At 48.1% G+C, this 12,990-nt stretch overlaps 1 protein-coding gene across 1 annotated transcript in view; it reads left to right on the forward strand.

Moving 5' to 3' along the window:
- Positions 1-4,178: 4,178 nt before the first annotated feature.
- GABRR2 (gamma-aminobutyric acid type A receptor subunit rho2) overlaps positions 4,179-12,990 on the forward strand; it is a 43,456-nt gene continuing 34,644 nt past the window's right edge. Inside the window, exons 1-2 of the mRNA XM_026511823.4 lie at positions 4,179-4,428; positions 11,732-11,838. Of these exons, the coding sequence (XP_026367608.2) occupies positions 4,316-4,428; positions 11,732-11,838 (220 nt within the window). The 5' untranslated portion in view covers positions 4,179-4,315. The remainder of the gene's footprint in view (positions 4,429-11,731; positions 11,839-12,990) is intronic.

Below are 12,990 nucleotides of genomic sequence, written 5' to 3' on the forward strand. Positions count from 1 at the left end.
TATGAAAAGTGAATGCATTTAGTGAACCTGACTCTTAACAAAGACTAATGTGCACATGAGCACGGGTACTGTTTAAGCCTTGGGGGAGGCTGTACATTGCTCAGAAGCTGTTTGGAACGCCTCTTGAACAGTCGCCTTCGGGACTAGTTTGAGCTGCTCAATAAAACCAGTGACTTCATTCATACCGTGTTTTGACCACAAGTTGTATTCTTTATGTTATTCGGTCTTCTGTCATTCTGCCTCCTTAAATATTCTCTCCTGTCTTACCACTTCTCTTAATGTTCACTGCCATTACCCTAATGAGCCTTCAACTCCCCTGAATTAGTGCAATAACCTCTAACAAGTCCCCAGTCTTGCCCCATTCCTCACCCCGCCACCAGAGTCCTCCAGTGTGCAGGTCTGGTTCTGTCTCTTAAGATAAGCTCACACCCTCAATGGAGGTTACAAGGCTGTGTGTAACCAGAGTCCCACTGAGCTTTCTGGCCTAATCGGACAGCAAATGCTTACCGGGGCCTTTCCACAGCTCTGAGCTTGAGCCACTGGGGCCGAGCCTCTGTTCTGAGAGAAATGAACAAATGTTAAAGCTATGTATCCACTGCCTCGCGCCCTATACAAAACTTAACTCAAAATGGATCCAAGACCTTAATGGGAAGAGCAAAAACTATAAAATTGTTAGAAGAAAGCATACTAAATCTTCGTGACCACAAGTGAGGCAGTGGTTTCTTAGATATAAGACCAAAAGCACAAGTAACCAAGGAAAAACTAGATAAATTATACTTTATCAAAACAAGTCCTTTGTGTTTCAAAGAACATCATTAATAAAGTGAAAAGACAGCACTGGATGGGAGAAAATATTTGCACATAAAATATCTGATAAGAGACTTGTATCTAGAACGCATAACTCAATCATAAAAATAACCTGATTTAAAAACAGCAAAGGGTTTGGGGGCGCCTGGGTGGCACAGCGGTTAAGCGTCTGCCTTCGGCTCAGGGCGTGATCCCGGCCTTATGGGATCGAGCCCCACATCAGGCTCCTCCGCTATGAGCCTGCTTCTTCCTCTCTCACTCCTGCTTGTGTTCCCTCTCTTGCTGGCTGTCTCTATCTGTCAAATAAATAAAAATAAAATCTTAAAAAAAAAAACAGCAAAGGGTTTGAATAGATATTTGTACAAAGAAGACACACAACTGACCAATAAACGTGGAAAGATGCTTGAACATCATTAGTCATCAGGGAAATGCACATCAAAAGTTTTATTTATAAAACTATTATAATACGTACTCCCACATTGATGAATCTTGAAAACATCATGCCAGAAAAAAAGAAAAGAAAACAAAACAAGTCGAGTGAAGCCAGACACACAAGGCTGCACAGTGTATGAGTCCGTGTATCTGGAACGTCCACATCAGGCAAATCCATAGAGACAGAAAGCAGGCTGGTGATTGACAGGGGCTGAAGGGAAGGGAAAGGAAGGGAAGGGGGAGTGACTGCTAATGGCCTTGAGGCTTTTTTGGTGGGAGATGAAGATGTTCTAAAATTAGATACCGGTGATGGTTGCACACTCTGAATATACCACACACCACAGTTTAAAGGGGTCAATCTGGGGCGCCTGGGGGGCTCAGTCAGTTAAGCATCTGCCTTTGGCTCACATCATACTCTCAGGGTCCTGGGATCGAGCCCTGTGTCGGGCTCCCAGCTCAGTAGGAAGTCTGCTTCTCCCTCTCCTACCCCCGACTCATGCTCTCGCTCTCTCTCTCTCTCACTCTCTCTTCTCTCAAGTAAATAAAATCTTTTAAAAAATTTTAAAAATAAAGGGGTAAATTTATGGTATGTGAATGATAGTTCAATAAAGCTATTACTTAAAAAGTTACACTTATCTCCAGTTGAGCTTTTCTCCATACCATAATCACAATAATTGAACTACTGAAAATAAGAGAGATTTAAAGAAAAAATCGATAGGACCTAATGTGTCCAGAATGCAACAAAACAAATATTTCTTTCTTTTTTTAAAGATTTATTTATTTATTTGGGGGGGGAGGGGGAGGGAGCGAAGGAGAGAATTTACAGCAGAGTACCGTTGGCCAGATTGGAGGAGCACTGAATTAGTCCCCATACTGAATTATTACCACTCTCAAATTCCTATTTAACTCCTGTAATTTGGCTTCCTGCCACATCTTTCAACTGAAACTAGAGTTAGCTGAAGTTAGGAACAATGCTCTGGTTGCCAGATCCAGTTAGCCTGTTTCCTGCCGTCACTTCTTCACAACACGGACTGTTGACTAACCCCTCCCAGAAACTCCTTTGGTTTTCATAGTCAGCACCTTTGCTAGTTCTTCTATGCTTTTGTTCAGGCTTCCCATCCATCCATTAGAAGTATAGATTCCAGTGCACCTGGCTGGCTCAATCAGTACGGCATGCAACTCTTGATCTCGGGATTGTAGGTTCGAGCCCCCATGGGGTATAGAGATTACTTTAAAATCTAAAAAAAGACTTAAAATTTTTTAAAAAAATAAATACATTTTTAAAAAATTTTTATTTATTTATTTGACAGAGAGAAAGACAGCCAGCGAGAGAGGGAACACAAGCTGGGGGAGTGGGAGAGGAAGAAGCAGGCTCCCAGCGGAGGAGCCTGATGCGGGGCTTGATTCCAGGACTCTGGGATCACACCCTGAGCCAAAGGCAGATGCTCAACGACTGAGTCACCCAGGCGCCCCAATAAAATCTTAAAAAAAAAAAGAAAGTATAGATTCCCGAGGATTCTATGCTTATACTGGGACTTCTATTTTCCTGGAAGATCTCACCCTTTCCTGTGGTTAAACTACCACCATACATTGATGGCTCCAAATCTTTTTCTCCAGTCCAGACCTTTCTCCTGACTTGCAGGCTTACTTATTCTCCAGCTGCCTATTGGGCATCTGGAAGTCCCATGATACCTCAAATTCCACAAGTCAAAATCTATGTCATCTCCCTACCAAACTTGTCCACCTCTAACGGATACCAGTTAGTGGTGGTACCATCCATCAGTCCCACCTCCAAACTAGAATCGTAGATATCTCTGTTGCCTTCTCTTACTCCCACTCTATTCAGTCAGCAAATGTATTCGACTTCAGAAATAACGTGACTATCTCATTCTTCTGTCTTCCCTCCTCTTCTCCTTCCATCCTTCCTTCCATTAGGGCAGGACTTCATCCTCCTTTGTTATTATATCTTCTCCAATCCAACTGATCCAGTTAGGAATTCCTTAAAAAAAAAAAAAAAACTGCATCATGTCATTCCACTTTGCTTAAAGGATTTCTTTCTCACACACTAAAACCCCAATTCTGTTGACTTCTGGTTATCACTCCTCTTGCCCTCCAACCTCATCTCCCTACGTCTCTACCACACTAAACTCCTCTCCATCTCGGACACAGCAGGCAAGTAATAAGTAGTTTTTAAACATTTTATTCTGTTCAGTAGATTAAATATAACCACATGTATCTTTACACTTCAAATGTTCACAATTCCATATCCCAGGATAGGAATCAAGTGTAATTTTTGATGAAATTATATATTTTAGGATTAAAGACCCAAATTAATCTAATTCTCATGATAAGAACAGCTTACATAATCATGAATTCTCCTTTGGTTTATACATTCCTTCAAAATCAAAAGGGGTTTATGCTTTGATGTCTTTTCACTGAGAAAACGATGTGTGTTTGGGGGGAAAGCAAGCATCCCTGGCCATAGGCAAAATATGCTTTCTTAGAGAAATAAAGCAACCCTGTGAAAACAGGTCATTTGTGTGTTTACTCAGCATTTCCCCAGCACATTCATGCACTCTTCTTGTCCATCAGGTCTTCCCTGCAAATCCACTCAGAATCCAAGCTGTCTCCCTAGGGGATGTGACAGACTGGTTTTATGCAGCCAGAGGGAAGGATTAATGATCTCAGCAAAGAGCTGGCATGTTCAAGAGGTTTAATTTTTTTTTTTTTTATTTTTTTTTATGTAACAGTTTTAGCAAAGCTGTTCTGGGACTCAGCGGAAGCAGAATTTCACAGGAGGACAAACTTGCTGACTAACGGCCAATCACTAAGCAGCAGAGAGGGCAAAGCCTTGGTGTTTGTGTCACGCCTGGGGGGGGGGCCGGTGGGAGGTGGGGTGGGACGAGCACCCCTATCAAATATCTAATCGGGAAAATCAGCCTGGCAGTCATGCTCTTGCAGCGCCTTGGAGAAGCACCGTCCCAAAGCGGCAGACTGAATCCGTGGTGCGGCCCGGGGGGTCGGCCCCGCGGCAGGTTCCTGGAGAGCGGCTGGTGGCGTCGTAGATGGTCACAGAATGCCTGATATCACAAGACTCATCTTGTTCCTGTTCTGCCTGACGGCTCTTGCGGAGAGCAGAAAGCCCAAGAGGAGGAGATGGACCGGGCAGCTGGAAATGGCCAAGCCAAGGTAAAGGCGTGGGTGGGAGGGCAGGAAGGTCACCTGCAGCGGCGCCCTGTGGGACAGCTCGCAGGAGGGCTGGCGGTCACGCTGTCCCGCTGGAGCCGATTTTCCAGCCAGAGGTAGATGGGGCCACCACCTCACGGAAAACAGTCTCTCTCGGAGCTCGAACGTTCTCCAGTGTCACAAGCCGCGAGAGAGCGAAGCCAGACTGGGTTGAGCATTTTGTTCTGGCATCTGGGCTTTGTCCAAGCATTTTGATTTAAAGCAGGTGGTTGAAGTGTTCATGGGTAAAATATCTTGTACTTCTCGGCTTGTGCTGCTTTGTTCCTCAGGATGACATCCTGTAGGGACCACGGGGCCCTGCTGAGTAATTGCACTCAAGAAATTTGCGGGGGGCGGGGGGACTGTAGATAGGAATTTAGTTTGAACTATTAAAAAAATGTAACTGAGAGCTGTCCTCTTTAAATTATTTGATTGGGAACAGCTTTATCATGGTATTGGGTTTCATTGCACTGTTTCAATCTTAAAAAGGTATATCAAATTGGTTGGGTTATCAGAAATACATGTGTGGGCAACAGGAACTGCTCTTGCAGGATGTAATGGAAACCTTTCCAAGATACTGGTTAGGCCCGGAATTTGCATTGAAAATCATGACATTTACAAATCGAAGTTCCTTAGTAAGCTTGTTTGAACCGATGTACAAAGCATGATGTCGACACGAATGTTCAGCATGAAGAAAAGAGCGAGCAGCCGAGATGTAGACAGCACGTGTGAGATGTTACACATCTGTTCTCCATTCTACTACGCATTGTGAACCAGGGATTGTGCATATAAACTAATATATTGAGCACATTTTCTAGGTCACTGGCTTTTATTTTTAATCAGGCACTGCTATCGGTGATAATTTTTTGAAATTGTACCTCCAATATATTTACTTTTAAATTATATACATATACTATTATATGTAATATATGTTATACATATTATATTATATGTATACTATACATATATATATTAAAGTAAAACATTGATTGCTTCCTTATTTTTAGATAAAAACTATCAGTAAGAGTTACAGTCTCTACTTTCTGCATCCCGGTGGCCCATCTTAAGCACCCCAGGTATACGCCGGCTTTGGAGACCGCCGCTCTGGGCGAGGTACCTACTCTCAGGCCTAACGCCACTCATGCCGAAAGCAAACAGATGAAACTTGTCCAGGATGACAGGAAGGAGGCACTGCTCTGCAGGTCTTGTCCCGGTTCTGTTGGCAGAATCACAGGCTGTCGAATTGGAAGGAACCTCAGGGGCCATGGGACCCAGCAATTCCTCTGAGCTCTAAGACTGAAATGTGAATAGGTGTTGTGAGAAAAGGGGGTTTTGGGGTCAAAGAAACTTGGGAAAGTCTGGTTTAGATCATTTAAACAGATGTCTTTATAGCTCAGCTTCCAGAACCTTTATATGCAAATAGACATTCTGAATCTTGAAGAGGAAAATAAATTATGCAGTTTCTCAAAAAAACCCCCACATTTTGGACTATCTTATAGGATTCCTATTTTACGGAGCGCGTATTGGCCATGGACTTGTCTATTCTCTGAGAACAGTGCTGGGGTTCAGCACGAGCCCCTCAGGGATCCTCAGGGATCCTACTCGGCAGTCTGGGCTGTCACACCTGTGTCACTCCTCGGAAGACCCACAGTCATTCCCAGACACCTGCATGAGCTTGGGGACAGACTGAATCTGACCCTTGAGGGCTGAGGACAGTTTCTCGAAATCCATCCCAGGAGGTGTTAAAGTGGAAGAAAAGATGAGCCTACACATTTAACAAATAAAAAATAATTACTGAAGAGAGGCTGGGAGAGAGGATGGAGAACATGTCACACCAGGGCACATGGTTCTAGGCCTTTCTAAATCCACCAGGGCATGTGCACGCTCAGACAATCATAAAGCTATGTCTGTGAGAAATTTCAGCCACGCATCTGACTAAAAGATTACTTCCGTCATTGACACACACAAGTTAAGCTACACGAATAAACAGGAACAAAATGATGTGACTTCTAGAGCACGTCATCTCCGTAGGGCAGCTTCCTTTCTGTGAAGCCCTGGCCTCCCCTCCTACCTCACACGGTCATGCACACACACCATCCACCGTACAAAGGATCTCACCCAGTCTCTCTCTCTCTCACACACGCACACACTGTTAGGATCTCTTCTAACCTGTATACCTTCCGTATCACTCCGCCCAAGGCAACCTCACAAAACAATTATTCTGCTCAGTAGGTGCTTTTTCCAGAACTGCTTCCAGTTGTCCCACTCTTTGGGTCCCTCTTTATGGAACTGCTGCCACCTGAACCCATTTTCTCCTAGCTACTCGATTTGCTCTCTTCTCCCTGCCTTTCAGCCTCCCAGCCTCCCAGCCTCCCAGCATCCCAGTTTTAGTCCACTCCTCCATGCCTGCTACCTAGGTTGGCCTCCTGACCACGTGATTGCTTTCCCCATGAAAGAGGCCCTTCTCCTGGAGATCTGAAAATGAACCTAGCTCTGGTCTCCGGAGGCTGTACTCTCCCCAGATAACATTCTCTGGTTCCTCCTGGTCCCAGAGCCTGGGGGCCGCTTCCATATTTCCTCCCCGCTCTGCAGCCCCCCTGGCTATCCTTCTCTTGGTCAGCATCATGGCTCACGTGGTACTGGGCCCAGGGGCAGCTTTGCTTTCCTGCTGCCCAGTGAGCCTCACCCTCTCCAGACGCCTGGTGAAGGAGGTGGGGCCAGGGAGTCAGGGAAGCCAGGTTGGGGGCCTGGTTTTATGGCTCCCCTGGCCATGGCCCGATCTTTCCGAACCTCATTTCTCCAACTGAAAAGGGGTGGTCGTGAGACCTAGCCCACCGGAATGAGGGGGTAACCACAGCTCAGGGCCTGCACAAAGAGAGGGTGATTCACACAGGCATGGTCGTCATGCCTGCTGTCATGGCTACCAAATAAACCTCAGCCCGGGGGGCACTAGCCCTGCCTCTCAAAGGTGTAGTGAGCACGTTTTTCCTCTCTCCCTGCCCAAGGCTGGTCTGAGGTCCCGTGGAGGTGCTGGCTGCCCCGCATTGGGCTGGGACTCAGGTCTGGCCCCTGGAGTCTGGGGTTTTCGGGCCGAGGCATCTGGGCACTGGAAGGGCGGATTGAGGACATCTACTCATACAAATAGCCCAAGGCTGGGGACATCAGTGGCCTGAGTTATCAAGTAACTGGTTCCTTTAAAAAACAAAACAACAAAAGCCCAGTTCTGGGCCCTCATTAATGGCACAGGCATTTCAAATCTCCTCTGTCCTTCAGGGGGGCTGGAATTCTGGGACTTCCGCTCCCTAATCCTCCCCTCTAAATGGATATGGAAACTGCTGGCCAGCAGGGATTTGCTCCCCGCCAGGCAGAGGGCTAGGGCAACTGCTGCACTCAGAGTTTAATGTCTATGATCTGCTAATCCCTTAGGCTGAGCTCCTCCTCCGCCTTTCTGGGATGTCTTTGCTGCGGTGTCGAATGTGGCCTGTCACGCCGTTGGTGTGCGGGGAACTGGGCCTGGTACCCCCTGACTTCTGGAGCTGGGCTTGGGGCAGAGCCCGTGACAGTGGAAGCTCCGTGGAGGCACCCTGACAGTGACCACCATGCTTCAAGGGAACTCGACCTGGGTTCCATATTCCAGCTACCTGGGAGAAAGACGTTACATTGGACTTCCTTCCAATAGGCTTGTCTAAAAGCAACTCTGATCATGGCTTCTTCCTCCAACTGCTTAACGCCTTCAGTGTTTCCCCATCACCTTTGGATAAAGACAGAAGTCTTAACATGACCTTCAAGGCTCTGCCTCGCCTGGTCCCTGCGTGCCCCGCACGCTCCCTCGGTCCGCTCCCGTGCCTCTTCCTTCCCTTCCCCTTTTATTGAAAGCCCACTCACCCTGCAGCCTAGACCACTTCAAACTGTGTCCCAAACCCAACTAGAGGTGTGTTGAGTTTTAATGCCTATCGGATATCCATCGGGGGATCATCAGTTAGGCAGTTGGATAAAAGATCGAGAGCAGGGGGTACAGATTTAGGAATCGTCAACATGTTGATGACAGCCGAAGCCACAGCCGTAGGCTGCCTGCCACCGAGGGTGCAGCGGGAGAAGAGGAGGCGGCTGGGACAGGGCCGGGGGATATTAGCGTTCAGGGGGTGCGCTGAGGACAGGGAGGCGGCAATGCAGATTGAGAATGAGCTCTCAGGTGCTAGAAGGACAGCCCAGTGCCCGGTCCTGAAAGAGCAGGTTTCTAGCCGAGGCACGGCCCTCCGCGTTGCAGGGCAGCCGACGCTCAGCCGGCGCTCCTGCGGGGCTCGGGGCAGGCGCAAGCGGGGCAGGAAGCGCTTGCCAGCGACGCGGTGGCAGCAGCCCGAGGCACACAGCTGTCTGCGAGGATTATGGATTTATTAGGAGCGGAGGACTTTTCTTTCTTTTTTTTTCTTTTTTAAAGAAAACATTTAAAGACAAATATAACTACCATACCTGTAATGCTGCCGCTTTTCAATACGTTTTGCATGAGGAGGATGTGCGGTCTAGAGAGACACGCTGCTTAGTTTGGGCTCAGGGGAGGAGAGACTTGAATCCAGTGTGAAGGCTGACGAGAAGGGGCCTTGGGAAAGGGAGACGCTGAGGAAGCTGGGGTGAGGGTGTTTGAGGGCAGAGGTCAAGGGCTCCTCTGCCGAGCCCTCAGTGACCCTAGGGACCTGCAAGGCTGAAGGAAGTGAAAATACTACTACTGCCCCTGCTTCTGAGTGCCCCCCACCCTGTTTTCACCTTCTCCCTGGATATCTTACAGGCATCTCGAAATCAAGACGGCTAAGAATGAGATGAACCCCCTTCACCACAAACGTGCCACCTGCCATCTCAGGCAATGCCCCCACCATTCACCCAGGGGCTCAAGTCATAAACCAGCGTCATCCTCGCCCCTCTCTTTCCCTCATACCCCATACTCAATCCGTCAGCAAGACCTTTCGGCCTTCCTCAGATCTGATCATTTCTCTGCACCTCCCTTCCCTATCGCCCTGATCTAGGCGCCATGTTCTCAGCAAGAATCCTAACGGTCTCCGGTGTCTACTGTGTCCTCTGCAGTCTTCTCTACACAGCAGCCAGGGTATCTTCTCAGGTCCTAAACAAGTCCTTATGACTCCCCTGCTCAGAATTTCATGGGTTTCCCCTCTCAGTATTATACTCGTGAGGGTCTCATGATCTTGTCCCTGGCCTTGTCTCCCACCTTCTTTCTTATTACTTTCCTTCTCCTTGCTCTCCTCACACAAGCCAGACTCACCTCAGGACATTTGTACTTGCTGTTCCCTCTCTCAGAGTGCACGTTCTTTAGATCATCTCATGACTTGCTCTGTCCCTCATCCCCTCTGGGTCTCAGGTGGCTTCCCTGACCATCTTCCACCCCAACCCATCTCCCTCTTATTCCTTATCCTGGTTGATTACATTTTTATGGCACTTTGCACTTTCTAAAGTTACATTATTTATCTGTCCACTGGCTTATTGTCTATCTCCACCACTGGGTTATCAGCCCTGTGAGGGCAGTGACTATATGTCCTCCCCATGACTAGTACCGCATCTGGGCACAGTAGGTTCTCCATAGAGATGTGGTTAGCAAGTGGATTTGAGTCTAGGAATTGAGGACTTGTGCGACCGGAGTGTGGGGTGGCTGTCCTCATGCATGTTGACATCCCAAGGTTGATGGAGAGGAAGAGAAGCTGTTGGAGCCAAAGCCATCGCTGGAAGGGGAGAATGGTTGGGAGGCCTGGAGCTCCAGGTGGCTGTAAGAGTAGCGCTGTAAGGTGGGAAGCCCAGCTTATAGGGGAATCTGCTTCTTGGAGGGGACGGGGGAGGGCAGACCAATCTTTAGACCAGCACTGCATAATAAAACTTTCTGAGATTCTGGAAATGTTACAGAGCTGCACTTACCAACATGGTAGCCACCAGCCTCAAGTGGCTATCAAGCACATAAATATGGCTAGTATAATTAAATAACATGAGTATTATTTTGTTTTAGTATTAATTATTTTATTAATTAAAATTTAATTTAATTTAATTTAATTTAACTTAATTTAATTTAAATTGACTTAAACAGCCACATGTAGCTAGTGGCTACTTTAGTGATCAGCTCGGTTTTAGCCCTCCCAAGAAATTACACCATCTGGGCAGAGCTGACAGAGAATGAAAGTTAAGGACTTCATAGAAAGATGTCTCAAAGAACAGAACCTTGAGAGAGGAACATGTTACTTCCCTCTTATAAAGTCTAAACAGGAAATATGCCTATTTTTCTAAAAAAAAAACCCCTGAAGTATGATAAGGACACTGAGCGTAAAATAGGGATTGTATTTAAATGCACAACAAACATTCAACCCCAAATCTCTTCATCTACCACAGTCCTTAAATATCCTACACATAACAAAATTTACAGTAACACTGACTTCTGATAAGGTTGTTCAGTTTCTTCAGTCAAGAATTAGATCTCACATCTTGTCAGACACAAATCCTTCCTCCCTCTCTCCCTTTCCTTCTCCCTCCTCTCTTCTTTCTGTTTAGTGATAATTATGTCAGTAGAATATTGCTTTAGAGTATTTTGGATTTTACTGCTTTCGGATTATGTATGGTTTTGGTGAGGAACAAAAAATAAAAAAGATCTGGAAAGAGTGAGTGTGGATGAGAGAGACTAGAGAATGACCCCTTTGTCATCTGGGTTAAGGAAAGAGAGTGGACCCGGGTCTGCAGCCCGAGGCTGGCTCCGGCCTCCACCACCCGCCTGAGTCACCAGAGCAACTCTGTCCCCAGCGGGGCCTTGATCCCCACGGCCTGTGCCTTGCCTGCTCTCGGGGCTGAGGTTCTGCTCCAGGGTGGGCTGTGCAGACACCTGCCAGCCGGACTGACGGAAGGAGCACTGGGTCTGGCGAGGATAAAACCAGCATGTTTAAACTTCGCCATATTTGTGTCAGAATTTTATTGATTACAAAACCAATATTATAGTAACATAAGAGAAACATTTAAAAAAAAATGTATCATCCTCCACCATTCAACCCAAATGCTGTCATCCAATCATAACTTACCTTAGGAAGGCCCTAGAAGGGTGTCGTCCTCAGGACCTGCCTGTGAGGACCTGGAGGGGACAGGGTGGGAGTGTGTGTGTGTGTGTGTGTGTGTGTGTGTAGCCTTCAGGGGTGGAGAAATGGTGTCTAACAGGTAGATCCTGCAAGGAGTCACCCCCACAAATGCCTTTGTGGGCCACTGAAAAAATGTCTCTTGCTTGTCTTTGCAGTCACCTGTATAAGAAGAACCTTGACGTGACCAAAATCCGCAAGGGAAAACCTCAGCCCCTTCTCAGAGTGGAGGACCACGACTTCTCCATGAGGCCCGCCTTTGGAGGTAGGACCGGCGTGGGGCCTGCTCCCCGGGGCTGCCTGCTGCCGCTCTGTCCTGTTCTCGCAGGCCCAGCCCTCCCTTGGGGCCCTGATTTTCCCACTCACAGTCGGATAAGCCCACTTCGGCTTCCAGAGTCCCACATTTTCCCAAGGAGAGCAGAGCTGCAGGGAAGGGAGCAGAGAAGGGTGCCGACGGAAGTCCTGCTGCCGGCCAAGCTGTTTGCATCCCGAGAGGACCTGCCTGCCGCTGCAAAGTCTCTGTTCCTACAATATGAGCCAGCCTGGAGAGTCTGGACACCACATGGCTCCCCTGCTCAGCCACCCTGATTAGCTGGGAATTTGGGGTTTTGAAGGCCACCTGCCTTTCAGTGCAGCAACAATTTAACGCTTTACAAGTCCCCTCCCAAGGGGGCGTTGCTGCTTTGGAGTCAGGGAGGGGTGTGGCGAGGCTGGTGGCGGTCCCTTCCAGGAACTGGAGAAACGCCACGGGCGGGCCAGGAAAGGAGCTGGCCATCTGTTCTGACCAGGCTGGGAGTGGGGTGAGAAGAGCAGAATGTGTGAGATGTGGGGCCAACGCTCCCCCGCCTTGTGGATTCAGGAAACTGAGGCCCAGAGCATTTCAGCCAGTGCCCCCCCCCCCCCCACCCGCCCCGGCCAAGCCGACCTGGGCCAGCTGGCTTCCCTTTCCCTTTCTCATCCTTTCCAGATCTTCTCTTAGGTGCCTGGGGCAGTAGGGGTTGTCTGCAGTCAAGTCGCAGACCTTCTCTGAGCCTCTGTTTGCTGGGTTGTAAAATGGGGATAGTAATCCCTACACTGTCATCGCCTGGGGGAGGGGGTTGTCAGGATTAAAGGAGATAATGTGTGTAAAGCCCTTGACACGTAGGGGTTCAAGGTCCCCTTAGAAAACCCAACTGTCAGGCCCTCCTCTGTGTGACTATTAAGGGATTAGACCTTCATTTATCCCAGAGGCCTTTGCATTTTAAAAAGCCTCCCACTCAATCCCTGAGCTCTGACACCTGCTGAGCAGAAGGATAAAAGGAGGAGGCAGATTCTGGCCCCGTGGCCCTTCTTCCTGCCCAGGAATGCCCCTCACCGTGGGCTCAGGGGGGGAGGCCGCAGTTTCTCCGGTGGTGTTGGTTCCCCCCCCGGGGGGAGG

Source organism: Ursus arctos, unplaced genomic scaffold (genome assembly GCF_023065955.2).
Source record: "Ursus arctos isolate Adak ecotype North America unplaced genomic scaffold, UrsArc2.0 scaffold_13, whole genome shotgun sequence".
NCBI lineage: Eukaryota > Metazoa > Chordata > Mammalia > Carnivora > Ursidae > Ursus > Ursus arctos.